Raw genomic sequence first — 16,826 nt, 5'->3', positions numbered from 1 at the left:
AGCAGAAGAGCGAGGGACGGAGAGCGATACAGAGAGAGGGAGCAGAAGAGCGAGGGACGGAGAGCGATACAGAGAGAGGGAGCAGAAGAGCGAGGGACGGAGAGAGATACAGAGAGAGGGAGGGGGAGGGAGAGTGAGGGAGGGAGAGAGAGAGGGGGAGAGAGAGGGGGAGGGAGAGCGAGGGGGAGGGAGAGAGAGAGAGATCAGAAGAGCGAGGGAGGGAGAGCGATACAGAGAGAGGGAGCAGAAGAGTGAGGGACGGAGAGAGATACGGAGAGAAGGAGCGAGGGAGGGAGAGAGATTGAGAGAGGGAGCAGAAGAGCGAGGGACGGAGAGAGATACAGAGAGGGGGAGGGAGAGTGAGGGAGGGAAAGAGAGAGGGAGCAGAAGAGCGAGGGACGGAGAGAGATACAGAGAGAGCGAGGGGGAGGGAGAGAGAGAGGGGGAGGGAGAGAGAGAGAGATCAGAAGAGCGAGGGAGGGAGAGCGATACGGAGAGAGGGAGATTCAGAGAGAGGGAGCAGAAGAGCGAAGGACGGAGAGAGATACGGAGAGAGGGAGCGAGGGACGGAGAGAGATTCAGAGAGGGAGCAGAAGAGCGAGGGAGGGAGAGAGATTCAGAGAGAGGGAGCAGAAGAGCGAGGGACGCAGAGAGGGAGCAGAAGAGCGAGGGAGGGAGAGAGATTCAGAGAGAGGGAGCAGAAGAGCGAGGGAGGGAGAGAGATTCAGAGAGAGGGAGCAGAAGAGCGAGGGACGGAGAGAGATACAGAGAGAGGGAGCAGAAGAGCGAGGGACGGAGAGAGATTCAGAGAGAGGGAGCGAGGGAGGGAGAGAGATTCAGAGATAAGAGAGTCTGGATCTCAAGCCAATTGCCTCGCCAAACAATGAGCAGTAGCCCATCCGTTTTAAATGGCACTCTATTCAGAATGACACACACCATTTTATTAAAGGGCTTCTGTTGTGTTCCCATCAGCACACCTATAATCAGCGCTCACTTGGATGTGGACGACGACGCAGACTTCGGCCGGTTGGTGAAAGGGAGGATTGAGAAGACCCTTCTGGGAGAGGTAGCTCGCTATTCAGCACGTCCTGTAGCTACTCTACAGGGACAAATCTGTCACCGCTGTCAATGTCCCCCCTTTTCTCCACAACATCACGAGTCACACGGTGGAGTGATTCCCGCTCCTGCAAGGTTGCTGTGCTGTTTTGAAAACGTGTGATTCTGGCATCGTGCTCAGCACTACAGTTTTCAATACTACATTTTTATTATTTTTTTAATTTCACCTTTATTTAACTAAGTAGGCTAGTTGAGAACATGTTTACAACTCCGACCTGGCCAAGATAAAGCAAAGCTGTGCGACACGTACAACAACAGAGTTACACATAAACAAATGTACAGTCAATAACACAAAAGACAAGAAAAATAGAAAAACATCTATGTACAGTGTGTGCAAATGTAGAAGAGTAGGGAGGTAAGGCAATAAATAGGCCCTAGAGCGTTGGACTAGTAACCGGAAGGTTGCAAGTTCAAATCCCCGAGCTGACAAGGTACAAATCTGTCGTTCTGCCCCTGAACAGGCAGTTTAACCCACTGTTCCTAGACCGTCATTGAAAATAAGAATTTGTTCTTAACTGACTTGCCTAGTTAAATAAAGCTAAAATAAAAAAAATAGAGGTGAAAATAATTACAACTTAGCATTAATAGTGGAGTGATAGATGTGAATGAAGTAGGAATGCTTGTGGATCACTATAATTCAGAACATGGTTCCATAGAATGCTGACAGGGTCTCACATTCAAATCAAAGTCTATTTGTCACATGCGCCAAGTACAACAGGTGTAGTAGTCCTGAATACAACAGGTGTAGTAGATCTGAATACAACAGGTGTAGTAGTCCTGAATACAACAGGTGTAGTAGTCCTGAATACAACAGGTGTACTAGATCTGAATACAACAGGTGTAGTAGTCCTGAATACAACAGGTGTAGTAGTCCTGAATACAACAGGTGTAGTAGTCCTGAATACAACAGGTGTAGTAGTCCTGAATACAACAGGTGTAGTAGACCTGAATAAAACAGGTGTAGTAGTCCTGAATACAACAGGTGTAGTAGTCCTGAATACAACAGGTGTAGTAGTCCTGAATACAACAGGTGTAGTAGTCCTGAATACAACAGGTGTAGTAGTCCTGAATACAACAGGTGTAGTAGTCCTGAATACAACAGGTGTAGTAGTCCTGAATACAACAGGTGTAGTAGTCCTGAATACAACAGGTGTAGTAGTCCTGAATACAACAGGTGTAGTAGTCCTGAATACAACAGGTGTAGTAGTCCTGAATACAACAGGTGTAGTAGTCCTGAATACAACAGGTGTAGTAGATCTGAATACAACAGGTGTAGTAGATCTGAATACAACAGGTGTAGTAGATCTGAATACAACAGGTGTAGTAGTCCTGAATACAACAGGTGTAGTAGTCCTGAATACAACAGGTGTAGTAGTCCTGAATACAACAGGTGTAGTAGTCCTGAATACAACAGGTGTAGTAGTCCTGAATACAACAGGTGTAGTAGTCCTGAATACAACAGGTGTAGTAGTCCTGAATACAACAGGTGTAGTAGTCCTGAATACAACAGGTGTAGTAGTCCTGAATACAACAGGTGTAGTAGTCCTGAATACAACAGGTGTAGTAGATCTGAATACAACAGGTGTAGTAGATCTGAATACAACAGGTGTAGTAGATCTGAATACAACAGGTGTAGTAGTCCTGAATAAAACAGGTGTAGTAGTCCTGAATAAAACAGGTGTAGTAGATCTGAATACAACAGGTGTAGTAGTCCTGAATAAAACAGGTGTAGTAGTCCTGAATAAAACAGGTGTAGTAGATCTGAATACAACAGGTGTAGTAGTCCTGAATACAACAGGTGTAGTAGTCCTGAATACAACAGGTGTAGTAGTCCTGAATACAACAGGTGTAGTAGTCCTGAATACAACAGGTGTAGTAGTCCTGAATACAACAGGTGTAGTAGTCCTGAATACAACAGGTGTAGTAGTCCTGAATACAACAGGTGTAGTAGTCCTGAATACAACAGGTGTAGTAGTCCTGAATACAACAGGTGTAGTAGTCCTGAATACAACAGGTGTAGTAGACCTGAATACAACAGGTGTAGTAGTCCTGAATACAACAGGTGTAGTAGACCTGAATACAACAGGTGTAGTAGTCCTGAATACAACAGGTGTAGTACTCCTTAGTGAAATCCTTACTTACAAGCCCTTAGCCAACAATACAGTTTTTTAAGAAAATACCCCAAAAAACAAAAGTAAGAGATAAGAATAACAAATAATTAAAGAGCAGCAGTAAATAACAATAGCGGGGTTATATACAGTGGGTACCGGTACAGAGTCAATGTTCGGGGGCACCGGTGTCGAGGTAGTTGGGGTAATTATGTACATGTAGGTAGAGTTATTAAAGTGACTATGCATAGAGGATGACAGAGTAGCCTGAGCTCCGCTAGCTGGCCTTTAGCCTGAGCTCCGCTAGCTAGCTGGCCTTTAGCCTGAGCTCCGCTAGCTAGCTGGCCTTTAGCCTGAGCTCCGCTAGCTAGCTGGCCTTTAGCCTGAGCTCCGCTAGCTAGCTGGCCTTTAGCCTGAGCTCCGCTAGCTAGCTGGCCTTTAGCCTGAGCTCCGCTAGCTGACTCGAATACTGAGCACTATCTCTCACCTCACAGGATGTCTGTTCATTATTCACCATTCAAGGATTAGTCTTGAAACTTTGATTTGCTTTTTATAGTTACAAATAATAATCTTATTTCCCCTGCCTTTTCAAAGTTTAATGTAACTATTAGGATGGCATTTGGACTATATAATAATCTAGCAGAGATGTTACCAAAAACAACCCTGTCATTTCAAATGCACAACACACAATGCACAAATACTGGCTGCTGCAAACACACTGTTTACTGTATACTTACTGTGTACTTGAAAATAAAATAACACCGTTTTGCCATGGCAACAGACAATCAATGTTTGCCCTTTGACTTGTAAACGATTGAATTTAGGTATCAGACTCTTTCCCTGACAGATTTCAGAGTACATTGAAGAGGTGTTTCTGCCAGACGACTGTTTCATTCTGGTCAAGCTGTCACTGGAGAGGATCAGACTGCTACGGCTAGAGGTACCAACGTAGAAATACACTTATTCTAGTCCTTCTATGACCTGTTCTATTCATTCTATTGCTATATTATTCTATGATGTTCTATTCCTTATTTTTCCATGACTATTTTTATTAATTCTATTTCTATGTAACTATTCTGTTGACTTTTTATTTTTTGTTCTATATGACTATTATATGTATTCTATATTACTTCTATTCATTCTATTTCTAAATGACTTTCCTATTCTAATTCTATATGACTATTCTATTCATTCTTTATGACTTCTATTCATTCTATTTCTATATGACTTTCCTATTCTAATTCTATATGACTTCTATTCATTCTATATTACTTCTATTCATTCTATTTCTATATGACTTTCCTATTCTAATTCTATATGACTATTATATTCATTCTATATGACTTCTATTCATTCTATTTCTATATGACTTTCCTATTCTAATTCTATATGACTTCTATTCATTCTATTTCTATATGACTTTCCTATTCTAATTCTATATGACTTCTATTCATTCTATTTCTATATGACTTTCCTATTCTAATTCTATATGACTATTCTATTCATTCTTTATGACTTCTATTCATTCTATTTCCATATGACTTTCCTATTCTAATTATATATGACTATTCTATTCATTCTATTGACTACACTATATAACAAAAGTATGTGGACACCCCTTCAAATGATTGGATTCGGCTATTTCAGCCACACCTGTTGCTAACAGGTGTATAAAATTGAGCACATATAATCTCCATAGACAAACTTTGGCAGTAGAATGGCCTTACTGAAGAGCTCAGTGACTTTCAACGTGGCAATGTCATAGGATGCCACCTTAACAACAAGTCAGTGTGTCATATTTCTGCCCTGCTAGAGCTGCCCTGGTCAACTTTAAGTGCTGTTATTGTGAAGTGGAAACGTCTAAGAGCAACAACTGCTCAGCCGCGAAGTGGCTGTCCTCGGTTGTAACACTCATTGCCGAGTTCCAAACTGCCTCTGGAAGCAACGTCAGCACAAGAACTGTTCGTCGGGAGCTTCATGAAATGGGTTTCCGTGAGAAGGGCAGCTGCACACAAGCCTAAGATCACCATGCGCAATGCCAAGTGTCGGCTGGAGGGGTGTCAAGCTCGCCGGCATTGGTATTTGTAGCAGTGTAAAGGCGTTCTCTGGAGGGATGAATCACGCTTCACCATCTGGCAGTCCGACAGACAAATCTGGGTTTGGCGGATGCCAGGAGAACGCTACCTGTCCTACTGCATAGTGCCAATTGTAAAGTTTGGTGGAGTAGGAATAATGGTCTGGGGCTGTTTTTCAGGGTTCGGGCCCCTTAGTTCCAGTGAAGGGTAATCTTAACAGTACAGCATACAATGACATTCTAGACGATTCTATGCTTCCAACTTTGTGGCAACAGTTTGGGGAAGGCCCTTTCCTGTTTCAGCATGATAACAATGCCCCCGTGCACAAAGAGAGGTCCATACAGAAATGGTTTGTCGATGAACTTGACTGGCCTGCACAGAGGCCTCAACCCCATCAAACACCTTTGGGATGAATTGAAACACTGACTGCGAACCAGACCTAATCGCATACCATCAGTGTCAGACCTCACTAATGCTCTTGTGGCTGAATAGAAGTAAGTCCCCGCAGCAACATCCCCGCTCTCTCGCTCTCTGCTCTCTTTCTCTCTCTCGTTCTCTGCTCTCTTTCTCTCTCTCGTTCTCTGCTCTCTTTCGCTCTCTCATTCTCTGCTCTCTCTCGCTCTCTCGCTCTCTGACTCTTATCTATTTCTGTCTGTGTCTCTCCCCAGGTGAATGCAGAGACAGTCCGCTACTCTATCTGCATGTCTAAGCTGAGAGTGAAGCCTGGAGACATAGCTGTACACGGGGAGGCAGTGGTCTGTGTATCTCCCAGGGAAAACAGCAAGAGCTCCATGTACTACGTCCTCCAGTCTCTAAAGGATAACCTGCCCAAGGTAAGAGTAACGCCGTGTCCCAAATGGCACCCTATTCAGCCCACTGCTATTGACCAGGGCCCGTATTCCCTATATATAGTGAACCACTATTGACCAGGGCCCGTATTCCCTATATATAGTGAACCACTTTTGACCAGGGCCCGTATTCCCTATATATAGTGAACCACTATTGACCAGGGCCCGTATTCCCTATATATAGTGAACCACTTTTGACCAGGGCCCGTATTCCCTATATATAGTGAACCACTTTTGACTGGGGCTCTAGTCTAAAGTATTGAACTAAAAACGTTAATCTTGTGTCAGTCTTCAGACAGGTCTCACCATGGATTATTTTAGTGAATTGTTTCTTTCATGATATCAACAAGGGGCTTTATGATTAGAAATGTATAGAATTCACCAGGCGGTAATGCTGCCAAGCCTCTGTACAGTTCATTATAGTGTGTCCCCTATAATCTCCTCCCTCTCTGTCTCCTCTCCTCTCTCTCTCTGACTCCTCCCTCTCTCTGTCTCCTCTCCTCCCCCTCTCTGTCCCCTCTCTCTGTCTCCTCCCTCTCTCTGTCCCCTCTCTCTCCTCCCTCTCTCTGTCCCTCTCCCTCTCTGTCCCCTCTCTCCTTTCCTCCCTCTCTCTGTCTCCTCCCTCTCTCTCATCTATCCTTGCCTCCCTCTCTCTGTCCCCTCTCTCCTCCCTCTCTCTGTCCCCTCTCTCCTCCCTCTCTCTCCTCCCTCTCTCTCCTCCCTCTCTCTCCTCCCTCTCTCTCCTCCCTCTCTCTGTCCCCTCTCTCTCCTCCCTCTCTCTCCTCCCTCTCTCCTTTCCTCCCTCTCTCCTTTCCTCCCTCTCTCTGTCCCCTCTCTCCTTTCCTCCCTCTCTCTGTCCCCTCTCTCCTTTCCTCCCTCTCTCTGTCCCCTCTCTCCTTTCCTCCCTCTCTCTGTCCCCTCTCTCCTTTCCTCCCTCTCCTCCCTCTCTCTGTCCCCTCCCTCTCTCTCCTCTCTGTCTGTCCCCTCCCTCTCTCTCCTCCCTCTCTCTCCTCTCTGTCTCTGTGGTGTTACTAGGTGGTGGTACAGGGCATCCCTGAGGTCTCCAGAGCTGTCATTCACATCGACGAGCAGACCGGCAAGAACAAGTACAAGCTGCTGGTTGAGGGAGACAACCTACGCAGTGTCATGGCAACCCACGGTGTCAACGGCAACAGGACCACCTCAAACAACACCTATGAGGTAACTAGACTGTAGAAGCCCCTCACAAAACAAACGGCAACATATTATCGTCCCATTTATTGGTCGAATTTCAAATGATCATCTCATTGTTTGGCCTGAACCAATTCTCTCTATGACAGCTGTTGTTGTAAAAGAGGGGCTTTGTTAAATAAATGAATTGATTGAATTCCCCAATGTGTCTGTGCCGAGAACCAACAGACTGTTCTCTCCTCCAGAACAATCTACTTTCCCCGCGGCGGGGATCCTAGTTTGATCCCAGCATGAGCCTTAAGCATTTCTGTTCTGTCTGCTCTGTCTCCCTGCTGCTCCTCCTATCCTCCCATTTAATGAATCATACAAACATCAGTTTGGAATTCTAGTCTCCTTTAAACAGAATCGACTGATTGTCTCTCTGTTTCCCAGGTTGAGAAGACGATTGGTATCGAGGCTGCTAGGTCCACCATCATCAATGAGATCCAGTACACCATGGTGAACCACGGCATGAGCATCGACAGGCGACACGTCATGCTCCTGGCTGACCTCATGTCCTATAAGGTCGGTGAAAAGATGGAGAACGTTTTATTCAAAGACGAATAATAATGAGGGAGGTTTTTTTTTTTTAAGTTTGTTTTGTGACGAGAGATGAAGTCCTCTGTTTGCAGTTTAGATGCAGCAGGGTTGCAAAAATCCTGGAACTTTTAATACATTCCCTGGTTTTCCTGAAATCCTGGTTAGAGGATTCCCGTAATAAATCATGCAACCAGGATTTCTGGAAAAACTGGGAATTTATTGAAAGTTCCCAGAATTTTGCTAACCTGTGCAGGCCTACTCTCTGCTAATGTCATATTTTACATGTGTTTTCCATTGAAATACAGTACCAGTCAAAAGTTTGGACACCTGCCTCCCGAGTGGTGCAGCGGTCTAAGACACTGCATCGCAGTGCTAGCTGTGTCATTACAGATCCTGGTTCGATTCCAGGCTGTGTCGGGAGACCCATTAGTGACCGGGAGACCCATGAGGCGGCGCACAATTGGCCCAGCATCGTCTGGGTTAGGGGAGGGTTTGGCCCAGCATCGTCCGGGTTAGGGGAGGGTTTGGCCCAGCGTCGTCCGGGTTAGGGGAGGGTTTGGCCCAGCATCGTCCGGGTTAGGGGAGGGTTTTGCCCAGCGTCGTCCGGGTTAGGGGAGGGTTTGGCCCAGCGTCGTCCGGGTTAGGGGAGGGTTTGGCCCAGCGTCGTCCGGGTTAGGGGAGGGTTTGGCCCAGCGTCGTCCGGGTTAGGGGAGGGTTTGGCCCAGCGTCGTCCGGGTTAGGGGAGGGTTTTGCCCAGCGTCGTCCGGGTTAGGGGAGGGTTTGGCCCAGCGCCGTCCGGGTTAGGGGAGGGTTTGGCCCAGCGTCGTCCGGGTTAGGGGAGGGTTTGGCCCAGCGTCGTCCGGGTTAGGGGAGGGTTTGGCCCAGCGTCGTCCGGGTTAGGGGAGGGTTTGGCCCAGCATCAAAACTATGAAATAACACATATGGAATCATGAAGTAACCAAAAAACTGTTAATCAAAATATATTTTATGTTTGAGATTCTTCGAAGTAGCCACCCTTTGCCTTGATGACAGCTTTGCACATTCTTGTCATTCTCTTAACCAGCTTCATGAGGTAGTCACCTGGAATGCATTTCAATTAACAGGTGTGCCTTGTTAAAAGTTAATTTGTGGAATTTCTTTCCTTAGTGCATTTGAGCCAATCAGTTGTGTTGTGACAAGATACGGGTGGTATACAGAAGATAGCCCTATTTGGTAAAATACCAAGTCCATATTATGGCAAGAACAGGTCAAATAAGCACATTACTTTAAGACCGGTAATTCAATCTGGAAAATTTCAAGAACTTTTAAAGTTTCTTCAAGTGCAGCCGCGGAAGCCATCAAGTGCTATTATGAAACTGTCTCTCACGAGGACCGCCACAAGAAAGGAAGACCCAGAGTCACGTCTGCTGCAGAGGATAAGTTCATTAGAGTTACCAGCCTCAGAAATTGCAGCCCAAATAAATGCTTCACAATTCAAGTAACTGAACATTAAATTCTCTAGCAACAGCTCTGGTGGACATTCCTGCAGTCTGCATGCCAATCGCATGCTCCCTCAAAACTTGAAACATCTGTGGCATTGTGTTGTGTAACAAAACTGCACCATTTAGTGGCCTTTTATTGTCCCCAGCACAAGGTGCCCCTGTGTGTAATGATCATGCTGTTTAATCAGCTTCTTGATATGCCACACCTGTCAGGTGGATGGATTATCTTGGCAAAAGGAGAAATGCTCACTAACAGGGATGTAAACAAATTTGTGCACTAAATTTGAGAGAAATATGCATGTTGTGCTTATGAAACATTTCTGGGGTCTTTTTATTTCAGTTTGTGACACATGGGAACAACACTTTACATGTTGCGTTTATATTTTTGTTCAGTATATATTTTTTTAACTAATACAATTGCTCAAGAAAAAGATTTAGTTTAATAAAAACAACATCTCTGTATGTGATAGGACACAATATGAATAATAAAGTATGTAATGGGTTTTAAGTAATAGGGTTATGGAATAGGATAATGTAATAGGGTTATGGAATAGGATAATGTAATAGGGTTATGGAATAGGATAATGTAATAGGGTTATGGAATAGGATAATGTAATAGGGTTATGGAATAGGATAATGGAATAAGGTTACAGAATAGGATAATGTAATAAGATAATGTAATACGGTTATGGAATAGGATAATGTAATATGGTTATGGAATAGGATAATGTAATATGGTTATGGAATAGGATAATGTAATATGGTTATGGAATGGGATATGGAATAGGGTTATGGAATAGGATAATGTAATAGGGATATGAAACAGGATAATGTGGTAGCATAATGTGATACGGATATGCAATAGGATAATGTAATAGGGATATGAAACAGGATAATGTGGTAGCATAATGTGATACGGATATGCAATAGGATAATGTAATATGATAATATATAGGGTTATGCAATAAGGATAATGTATTTTCCATCCATAGGGTGAGATCCTGGGTATCACCCGGTTTGGCCTGGCTAAGATGAAAGAGAGCGTGTTGATGCTGGCGTCCTTCGAGAAAACTGCCGACCATCTTTTTGACGCTGCGTACTTTGGTCAGAAGGACTCGGTCTGTGGTGAGTTTCAGGCTTCCTCTTACTGTTGCAGAGTCACAGAAATACAGCTACTCGATAACAGAGAATAAACTGGCTTTTTGTTGTCTAAAATAAAAAAAAACATCTGTCCTTTCCACAACTTCTCTAATTCATTGCACTGATCTGACATAACTAATTAGCCACCTGTCAAGTGTTTTCACTACATGAAATGGAGACGGAAGAGCGGTCGGATTTCCAGCCATTGAGAAAGAAATCCCAGACACGGCTGATTGAGCGCAATCTCTCTGTCTCCTCTGGTTCCAGGTGTATCTGAATCTCTGTCTCCTCTGGTTCCAGGTGTATCTGAATCTCTCTGTCTCCTCTGGTTCCAGGTGTATCTGAATCTCTCTGTCTCCTCTGATTCCGGGTGTATCTGAATCTCTCTGTCTCCTCTGGTTCCAGGTGTATCTGAATCTCTCTGTCTCCTCTGATTCCGGGTGTATCTGAGTCTCTCTGTCTCCTCTGATTCCAGGTGTATCTGAATCTCTCTGTCTCCTCTGATTCCAGGTGTATCTGAGTCTCTGTCTCCTCTGGTTCCAGGTGTATCTGAATCTCTCTGTCTCCTCTGGTTCCGGGTGTATCTGAATCTCTCTGTCTCCTCTGGTTCCAGGTGTATCTGAATCTCTCTTGTCTCCTCTGGTTCCAGGTGTATCTGAATCTCTCTGTCTCCTCTGGTTCCAGGTGTATCTGAATCTCTCTTGTCTCCTCTGGTTCCAGGTGTATCTGAATCTCTCTGTCTCCTCTGGTTCCAGGTGTATCTGAATCTCTCTGTCTCCTCTGGTTCCGGGTGTATCTGAATCTCTCTGTCTCCTCTGGTTCCAGGTGTATCTGAATCTCTCTGTCTCCTCTGGGTCCAGGTGTATCTGAGTCTCTCTGTCTCCTCTGGGTCCAGGTGTATCTGAATCTCTCTCTCTCCTCTGGGCCCAGGTGTATCTGAATCTCTCTGTCTCCTCTGGTTCTAGGTGTATCGGAATCTCTCTCTCTCCTCTGGTTCCAGGTGTATCTGAATCTCTGTCTCCTCTGGTTCCAGGTGTATCTGAATCTCTCTGTCTCCTCTGGTTCCAGGTGTATCGGAATCTCTGTCTCCTCTGGTTCCAGGTGTATCTGAATCTCTCTTGTCTCCTCTGGTTCCAGGTGTATCGGAATCTCTCTGTCTCCTCTGGTTCCAGGTGTATCTGAATCTCTCTTGTCTCCTCTGGTTCCAGGTGTATCTGAATCTCTCTGTCTCCTCTGGTTCCAGGTGTATCTGAATCTCTCTTGTCTCCTCTGGTTCCAGGTGTATCTGAATCTCTCTTGTCTCCTCTGGTTCCAGGTGTATCTGAATATCTCTGTCTCCTCTGGTTCCAGGTGTATCTGAATGCATCATCATGGGAATCCCCATGAACATCGGTACAGGACTGTTCAAGCTCTTACACAAGGCTGATAAGGACCCCACGCCACCCAGGAGACCCCTGCTCTTCGACAGTCCCGACTTCCACATCCCCTTGGTTACATAGTAGAACCCTGGGCTCGTGTCTGTCCCACACCCAACATCTAATAATGTAAAATAATATGGTCATTTAGTAGATGCTTTAATCCAAAGGCTCCTACAGTTACAGTGACACATCTGCAGTATATGTGGCCATTGTGGGAATCAACCCCACAACCCTTACTGTACTGATCTGATCAAGGCACTCTCATTGTATATGCTGCTTTTGCTATCTCTGTGTGTGTGTGTGTGTGTGTGTGTGTGTGTGTGTGTGTGTGTGTGTGTGTGTGTGTGTGTGTGTGTGTGTGTGTGTGTGTGTGTGTGTGCGGTTAAGGTGTGTGTGTGGGGGGGGGGGGTTAGGGTGGGGTTAGGGTTAGGGTGGTGTGGGGTTAGGGGGTGTGTGTGTGTTTGTGGCGTTGGGGTGGTGTGTGTGATGGAGCAAAGAGAGCATGAGGGCCTCTCCGTGAAGCTTCATATAATAACATCTTCCTTTTGGCTTTCTGTTTATTGTGTTATTTTATACCACTTCTTCTAATTCACAGGACTACAGGTGAGAGAAGTGCCTGTCAAAACGTCTCCAGCTCTTCCACAATGGAACACGGACGTTCCCCTGTTTTTTTATTTGTTTAGTCGTGGCCTCATGTTAACTCTCTTTATTATGTTCCTTGTCTGTTTTCCCCACGCTTCCCCTTTCTGAACTGACAATAAAGTGACGCTGGAAAGAGAGACGCGTTGAAGTCACTGATTTGATTAGAAAATATGGTTTGATGTTGTTCACTGGCTGAAAGGAGCCTGTTCCCAGGTCTGTAGAGTATGTGCTTGAGCCAACTCTCCTGACTGTCATTGACACACAGCTTTGTTATGCCATTCATGTTTGGTGTGACACTGATTTGAACGACCTTGAGAGGACTTGGCTGAAGCACAGAGCCATCTGGAGCCTGGTTACAATGAACCCTGTGTATACTATGTTGATAGCCTTGGATGCCCAGGCTTCTCTCCTGTTGCTTCTTAAGGTGAGGTTGACTATATGGTGACTGTTCTCTAAAGCCTCAATCAAATTGGATTTTTGTGTTTACTGCTTGGCTTGGATTGGGGCTTTTCTCAGTGTTTTAAAACATCCCTCTACTGTAATTATGGATGTCTTTAGGGTTTAAAACATCCCTCTACTGTAATTATGGATGTCTTTATGGATTAAAACATCCCTCTACTGTAATTATGGATGTCTTTATGGATTAAAACATCCCTCTACTGTAGGTAGGCACTGTGATAGTCTCAGAGGTCCGTTAAAAGCGCAGAGAGCATCATGAAGAACAAGGAACACACCAGGCAGGTCCGAGATACTGTTGTGAAGAAGTTTAAAGCCGGATTTGGATACAAAAAGATTTCCCAAGCTTTAAACATCCCAAGGAGCACTGTGCAAGCGATAATATTGAAATGGAAGGAGTATCAGACCACTGCAAATCTACCAAGACCTGGCCGTCCCTCTAAACTTTCAGCTCATACAAGGAGAAGACTGATCAGAGATTCAGCCAAGAGGCCCATGATCACTCTGGATGAACTGCAGAGATCTACAGCTGAGGTGGGAGACTCTGTCCATAGGACAACAATCAGTCGTATATTGCACAAATCTGGCCTTTATGGAAGAGTGGCAAGAAGAAAGCCATTTCTTAAAGATATCCATAAAAAGTGTTGTTTAAAGTTTGCCACAAGCCACCTGGGAGACACACCAAACATGTGGAAGAAGGTGCTCTGGTCAGATGAAACCAAAATTGAACTTTTTGGCAACAATGCAAGACGTTATGTTTGGCGTCAAAGCAACAAAGCTCATCACCCTGAACACACCATCCCCACTGTAAAACATGGTGGTGGCAGCATCATGGTTTGGACCTGCTTTTCTTCAGCAGGGACAGGGAAGATGGTTAAAATTGATGGGAAGATGGATGGAGCCAAATACAGGACCATTCTGGAAGAAAACCTGATGGAGTCTGCAAAAGACCTGAGACTGGGACGGAGATTTGTCTTCCAACAAGACAATGATCCAAAACATAAAGCAAAATCTACAATGGAATGGTTCAAAAATAAACATATCCAGGTGTTAGAATGGCCAAGTCAAAGTCCAGACCTGAATCCAATCGAGAATCTGTGGAAAGAACTGAAAAGTGCTGTTCACAAATGCTCTCCATCCAACCTCACTGAGCTCGAGCTGTTTTGCAAGGAGGAATGGGAAAAAAATTCAGTCTCTCGATGTGCAAAACTGATAGAGACATACCCCAAGCGACTTACAGCTGTAATCGCAGCAAAAGGTGGCGCTACAAAGTATTAACTTGTTAACCACACTGTTTATCAGTTACCAGTTACCAGAACCCCACTGGTCCCCTAAACAGGGAACTTTACATCTATTAATAAATCATGCAATTCGTATATGTTAAGAATTTAGAAATGCTTAAAGATCCTGTTCAATCTCTTTAACAGAGATGATATGACGAAATCTGTTTTCAAATATGACACGACTGCCGAAATGTCACAGTGACTTGGAGTTCCACCAAACCAATATGGAAATGGGAGAACTGACAGTGCCTCTCTTGCAGATAATAAGAGCATTTTTAATCCACTGGGATGGGAGTACCCTCACACACACAGAGAACCTAATGGCTTCAACAGCAGGTAGGCTTCTAAGCCAGTAATTAGTAGGACTAGTGAAGTCAATAGCCCACGGGGCTCTGGTCTAAAGTAGTGCTCTGCAGGGTTCCCATTTGGCATGCAGTCACCGGTTGATGTTTTCTCTCCATTGTGATGTCATTTATTATTTATCGTCATTGTGATGTCATTTAATTATTTATCGCCATTATGATGTCAACCGAAAAGCTGTATTTGGATCCATGAATGGAAGTAATTACACACAAATGAAGAAAAAACAAACCACGTTCCTATTTTTATTTTTTTATCCAAATTTTAAACATCAACATAATCTTGCTTTACACGTAACAACAACAGACACACGATGAGCCCTTTTTCCATCAGCAGTTGTCACAAAGTGCTTACCCGGCCTAAAACCACAAAGAGAAAGCAATGCAGATGTAGAAGCATCATTGTAGTTCATGACACAAAACATCAAATGTTCAATATTTAACTTGTGGTCCACATGTAGTGTTGATAGCAGAAGCTTGTGCTGAAAAGTATTGACCTCTAACAAAATCCTAATAGAAACATGTTTGTACAATTGGTTAAATGATTAAAGCCTGGGTGTTGGTCTGTGTCAACCGACATTGTTTGTCTTGAACATGGAGTTGCATAGAGAACAAATAGATCACAACAAATTTTACTAGGCAAGTCAGTTAAGATCAAATTCTTATTTTCAATGACGGCCTAGGAACAGTGGGTTAACTGCCTGTTCAGGGGCAGAACGACAGATTTGTACCTTGTCAGCTCGGGGATTTGAACTTGCAACCTTTCAGTTACTAGTCCAACGCTCTAACCACTAGGCTACCTGCCGTCCCTACACTCTAACCACTAGGCTACCTGCCGTCCCTACACTCTAACCACTAGGCTACCTGCCACCCCTTTCAGTTAAATAAAATGGTCTTGATTAATTTATTGATTGGTAATTAGCCTCTATATAATTAGATACCTCCATCTCCAGACAGTAGTGATTTGCATGCTACTGAGTATTCCAACTCCAATACCTCTATTGGGTCTATTGTATTGTCTGTTGTGGAATTATCTGTAGTGAATCTGGCTTTCTCAGCATGCCGAATCAGGTAATACTGAATCAATGAACCTGGCTTTCTCAGCATGCTGAATCAGGTAATAGTGAATCAATGAACCTGGCTTTCTCAGCATGCTGAATCAGGTAACACTGAATCAATGAACCTGGCTTTCTCAGCATGCTGAATCAGGTAACACTGAATCAATGAACCTGGCTTTCTCAGCATGCTGAATCAGGTAATACTGAATCAGGTAATAGTGAATGAACCTGGCTTTCTCAGCATGCTGAATCAGGTAATAGTGAATCAATGAACCTGGCTTTCTCAGCATGCTGAATCAGGTAACACTGAATCAATGAACCTGGCTTTCTCAGCATGCTGAATCAGGTAATACTGAATCAGGTAATAGTGAATGAACCTGGCTTTCTCAGCATGCTGAATCAGGTAATAGTGAATCAATGAACCTGGCTTTCTCAGCATGCTGAATCAGGTAACACTGAATCAATGAACCTGGCTTTCTCAGCATGCTGAATCAGGTAATACTGAATCAGGTAATAGTGAATGAACCTGGCTTTCTCAGCATGCTGAATCAGGTAACACTGAATCAATGAACCTCTTGTGTCCTTTCTATTTCAAAGGATTTTTTATCTTTCTGAGGTGACCCTGTTCTATTTCATATTCAAAACATGTCTTCACAATCTGTACTTCTCTGAGATGCCTGCAGTGGTTACCTTCATTTACAAGACAGTAGTTTGGTGAAAGTACAAAATGTGCTTTTATAAGTGATCATGTTCGTTAATGGACTAGCTCTCACTACTGTATGTACAGCTGAGCAGTAGGAGGTTTTGCCACCAGGACTTTGGTCTACCGTCTCCTAAACGACAGCTGCCTGCTGTGGCGCTCTCTTCCTGTCAGTAACAATACTAATTAATACATATATCATTTGCATAGCACATTTCCCACGCTCAATGCTCATCAAGTTAGAAAGCAAAACAACAACAAAAAACTATCACAATACGTCAACACATTACCTGCTAATGTCGAAGATGGACTTTAAGCAGATTAAGTCATTAAACATTAAAAGTTTGAATGGGTGTTTTAAAGTGAGGGAGATTAAAGCTGCCTCCTGGACGA

At 44.2% G+C, this 16,826-nt stretch overlaps 1 protein-coding gene across 2 annotated transcripts in view; it reads left to right on the top strand.

The window, feature by feature from the left end:
* The window catches only part of LOC118943825 (DNA-directed RNA polymerase III subunit RPC1), a 68,356-nt gene extending 55,642 nt beyond the window's left edge, over positions 1-12,714 (top strand). Inside the window, exons 25-32 of one of the 2 annotated variants that reach the window (XM_090217739.1) lie at positions 973-1,066; positions 4,072-4,164; positions 5,968-6,132; positions 7,183-7,347; positions 7,750-7,881; positions 10,370-10,502; positions 11,868-12,061; positions 12,531-12,714. In XM_090217739.1, coding sequence (XP_090073865.1) covers positions 973-1,066; positions 4,072-4,164; positions 5,968-6,132; positions 7,183-7,347; positions 7,750-7,881; positions 10,370-10,502; positions 11,868-12,016 — 931 coding nt within the window. In that variant the 3' untranslated portion in view covers positions 12,017-12,061; positions 12,531-12,714. Of the gene's footprint in view, positions 1-972; positions 1,067-4,071; positions 4,165-5,967; positions 6,133-7,182; positions 7,348-7,749; positions 7,882-10,369; positions 10,503-11,867 lie in introns of both variants that reach the window. The other variant, XM_090217738.1, reaches the window with a different exon arrangement.
* The last annotated feature ends 4,112 nt before the right edge of the window (positions 12,715-16,826 follow it).

This window comes from Oncorhynchus mykiss, chromosome 23 (genome assembly GCF_057628025.1).
Source record: "Oncorhynchus mykiss isolate SJ-2025 chromosome 23, ASM5762802v1, whole genome shotgun sequence".
In the NCBI taxonomy this organism is placed as follows: domain Eukaryota; kingdom Metazoa; phylum Chordata; class Actinopteri; order Salmoniformes; family Salmonidae; genus Oncorhynchus; species Oncorhynchus mykiss.
This window is presented reverse-complemented; position numbering and strand designations above follow the sequence as displayed.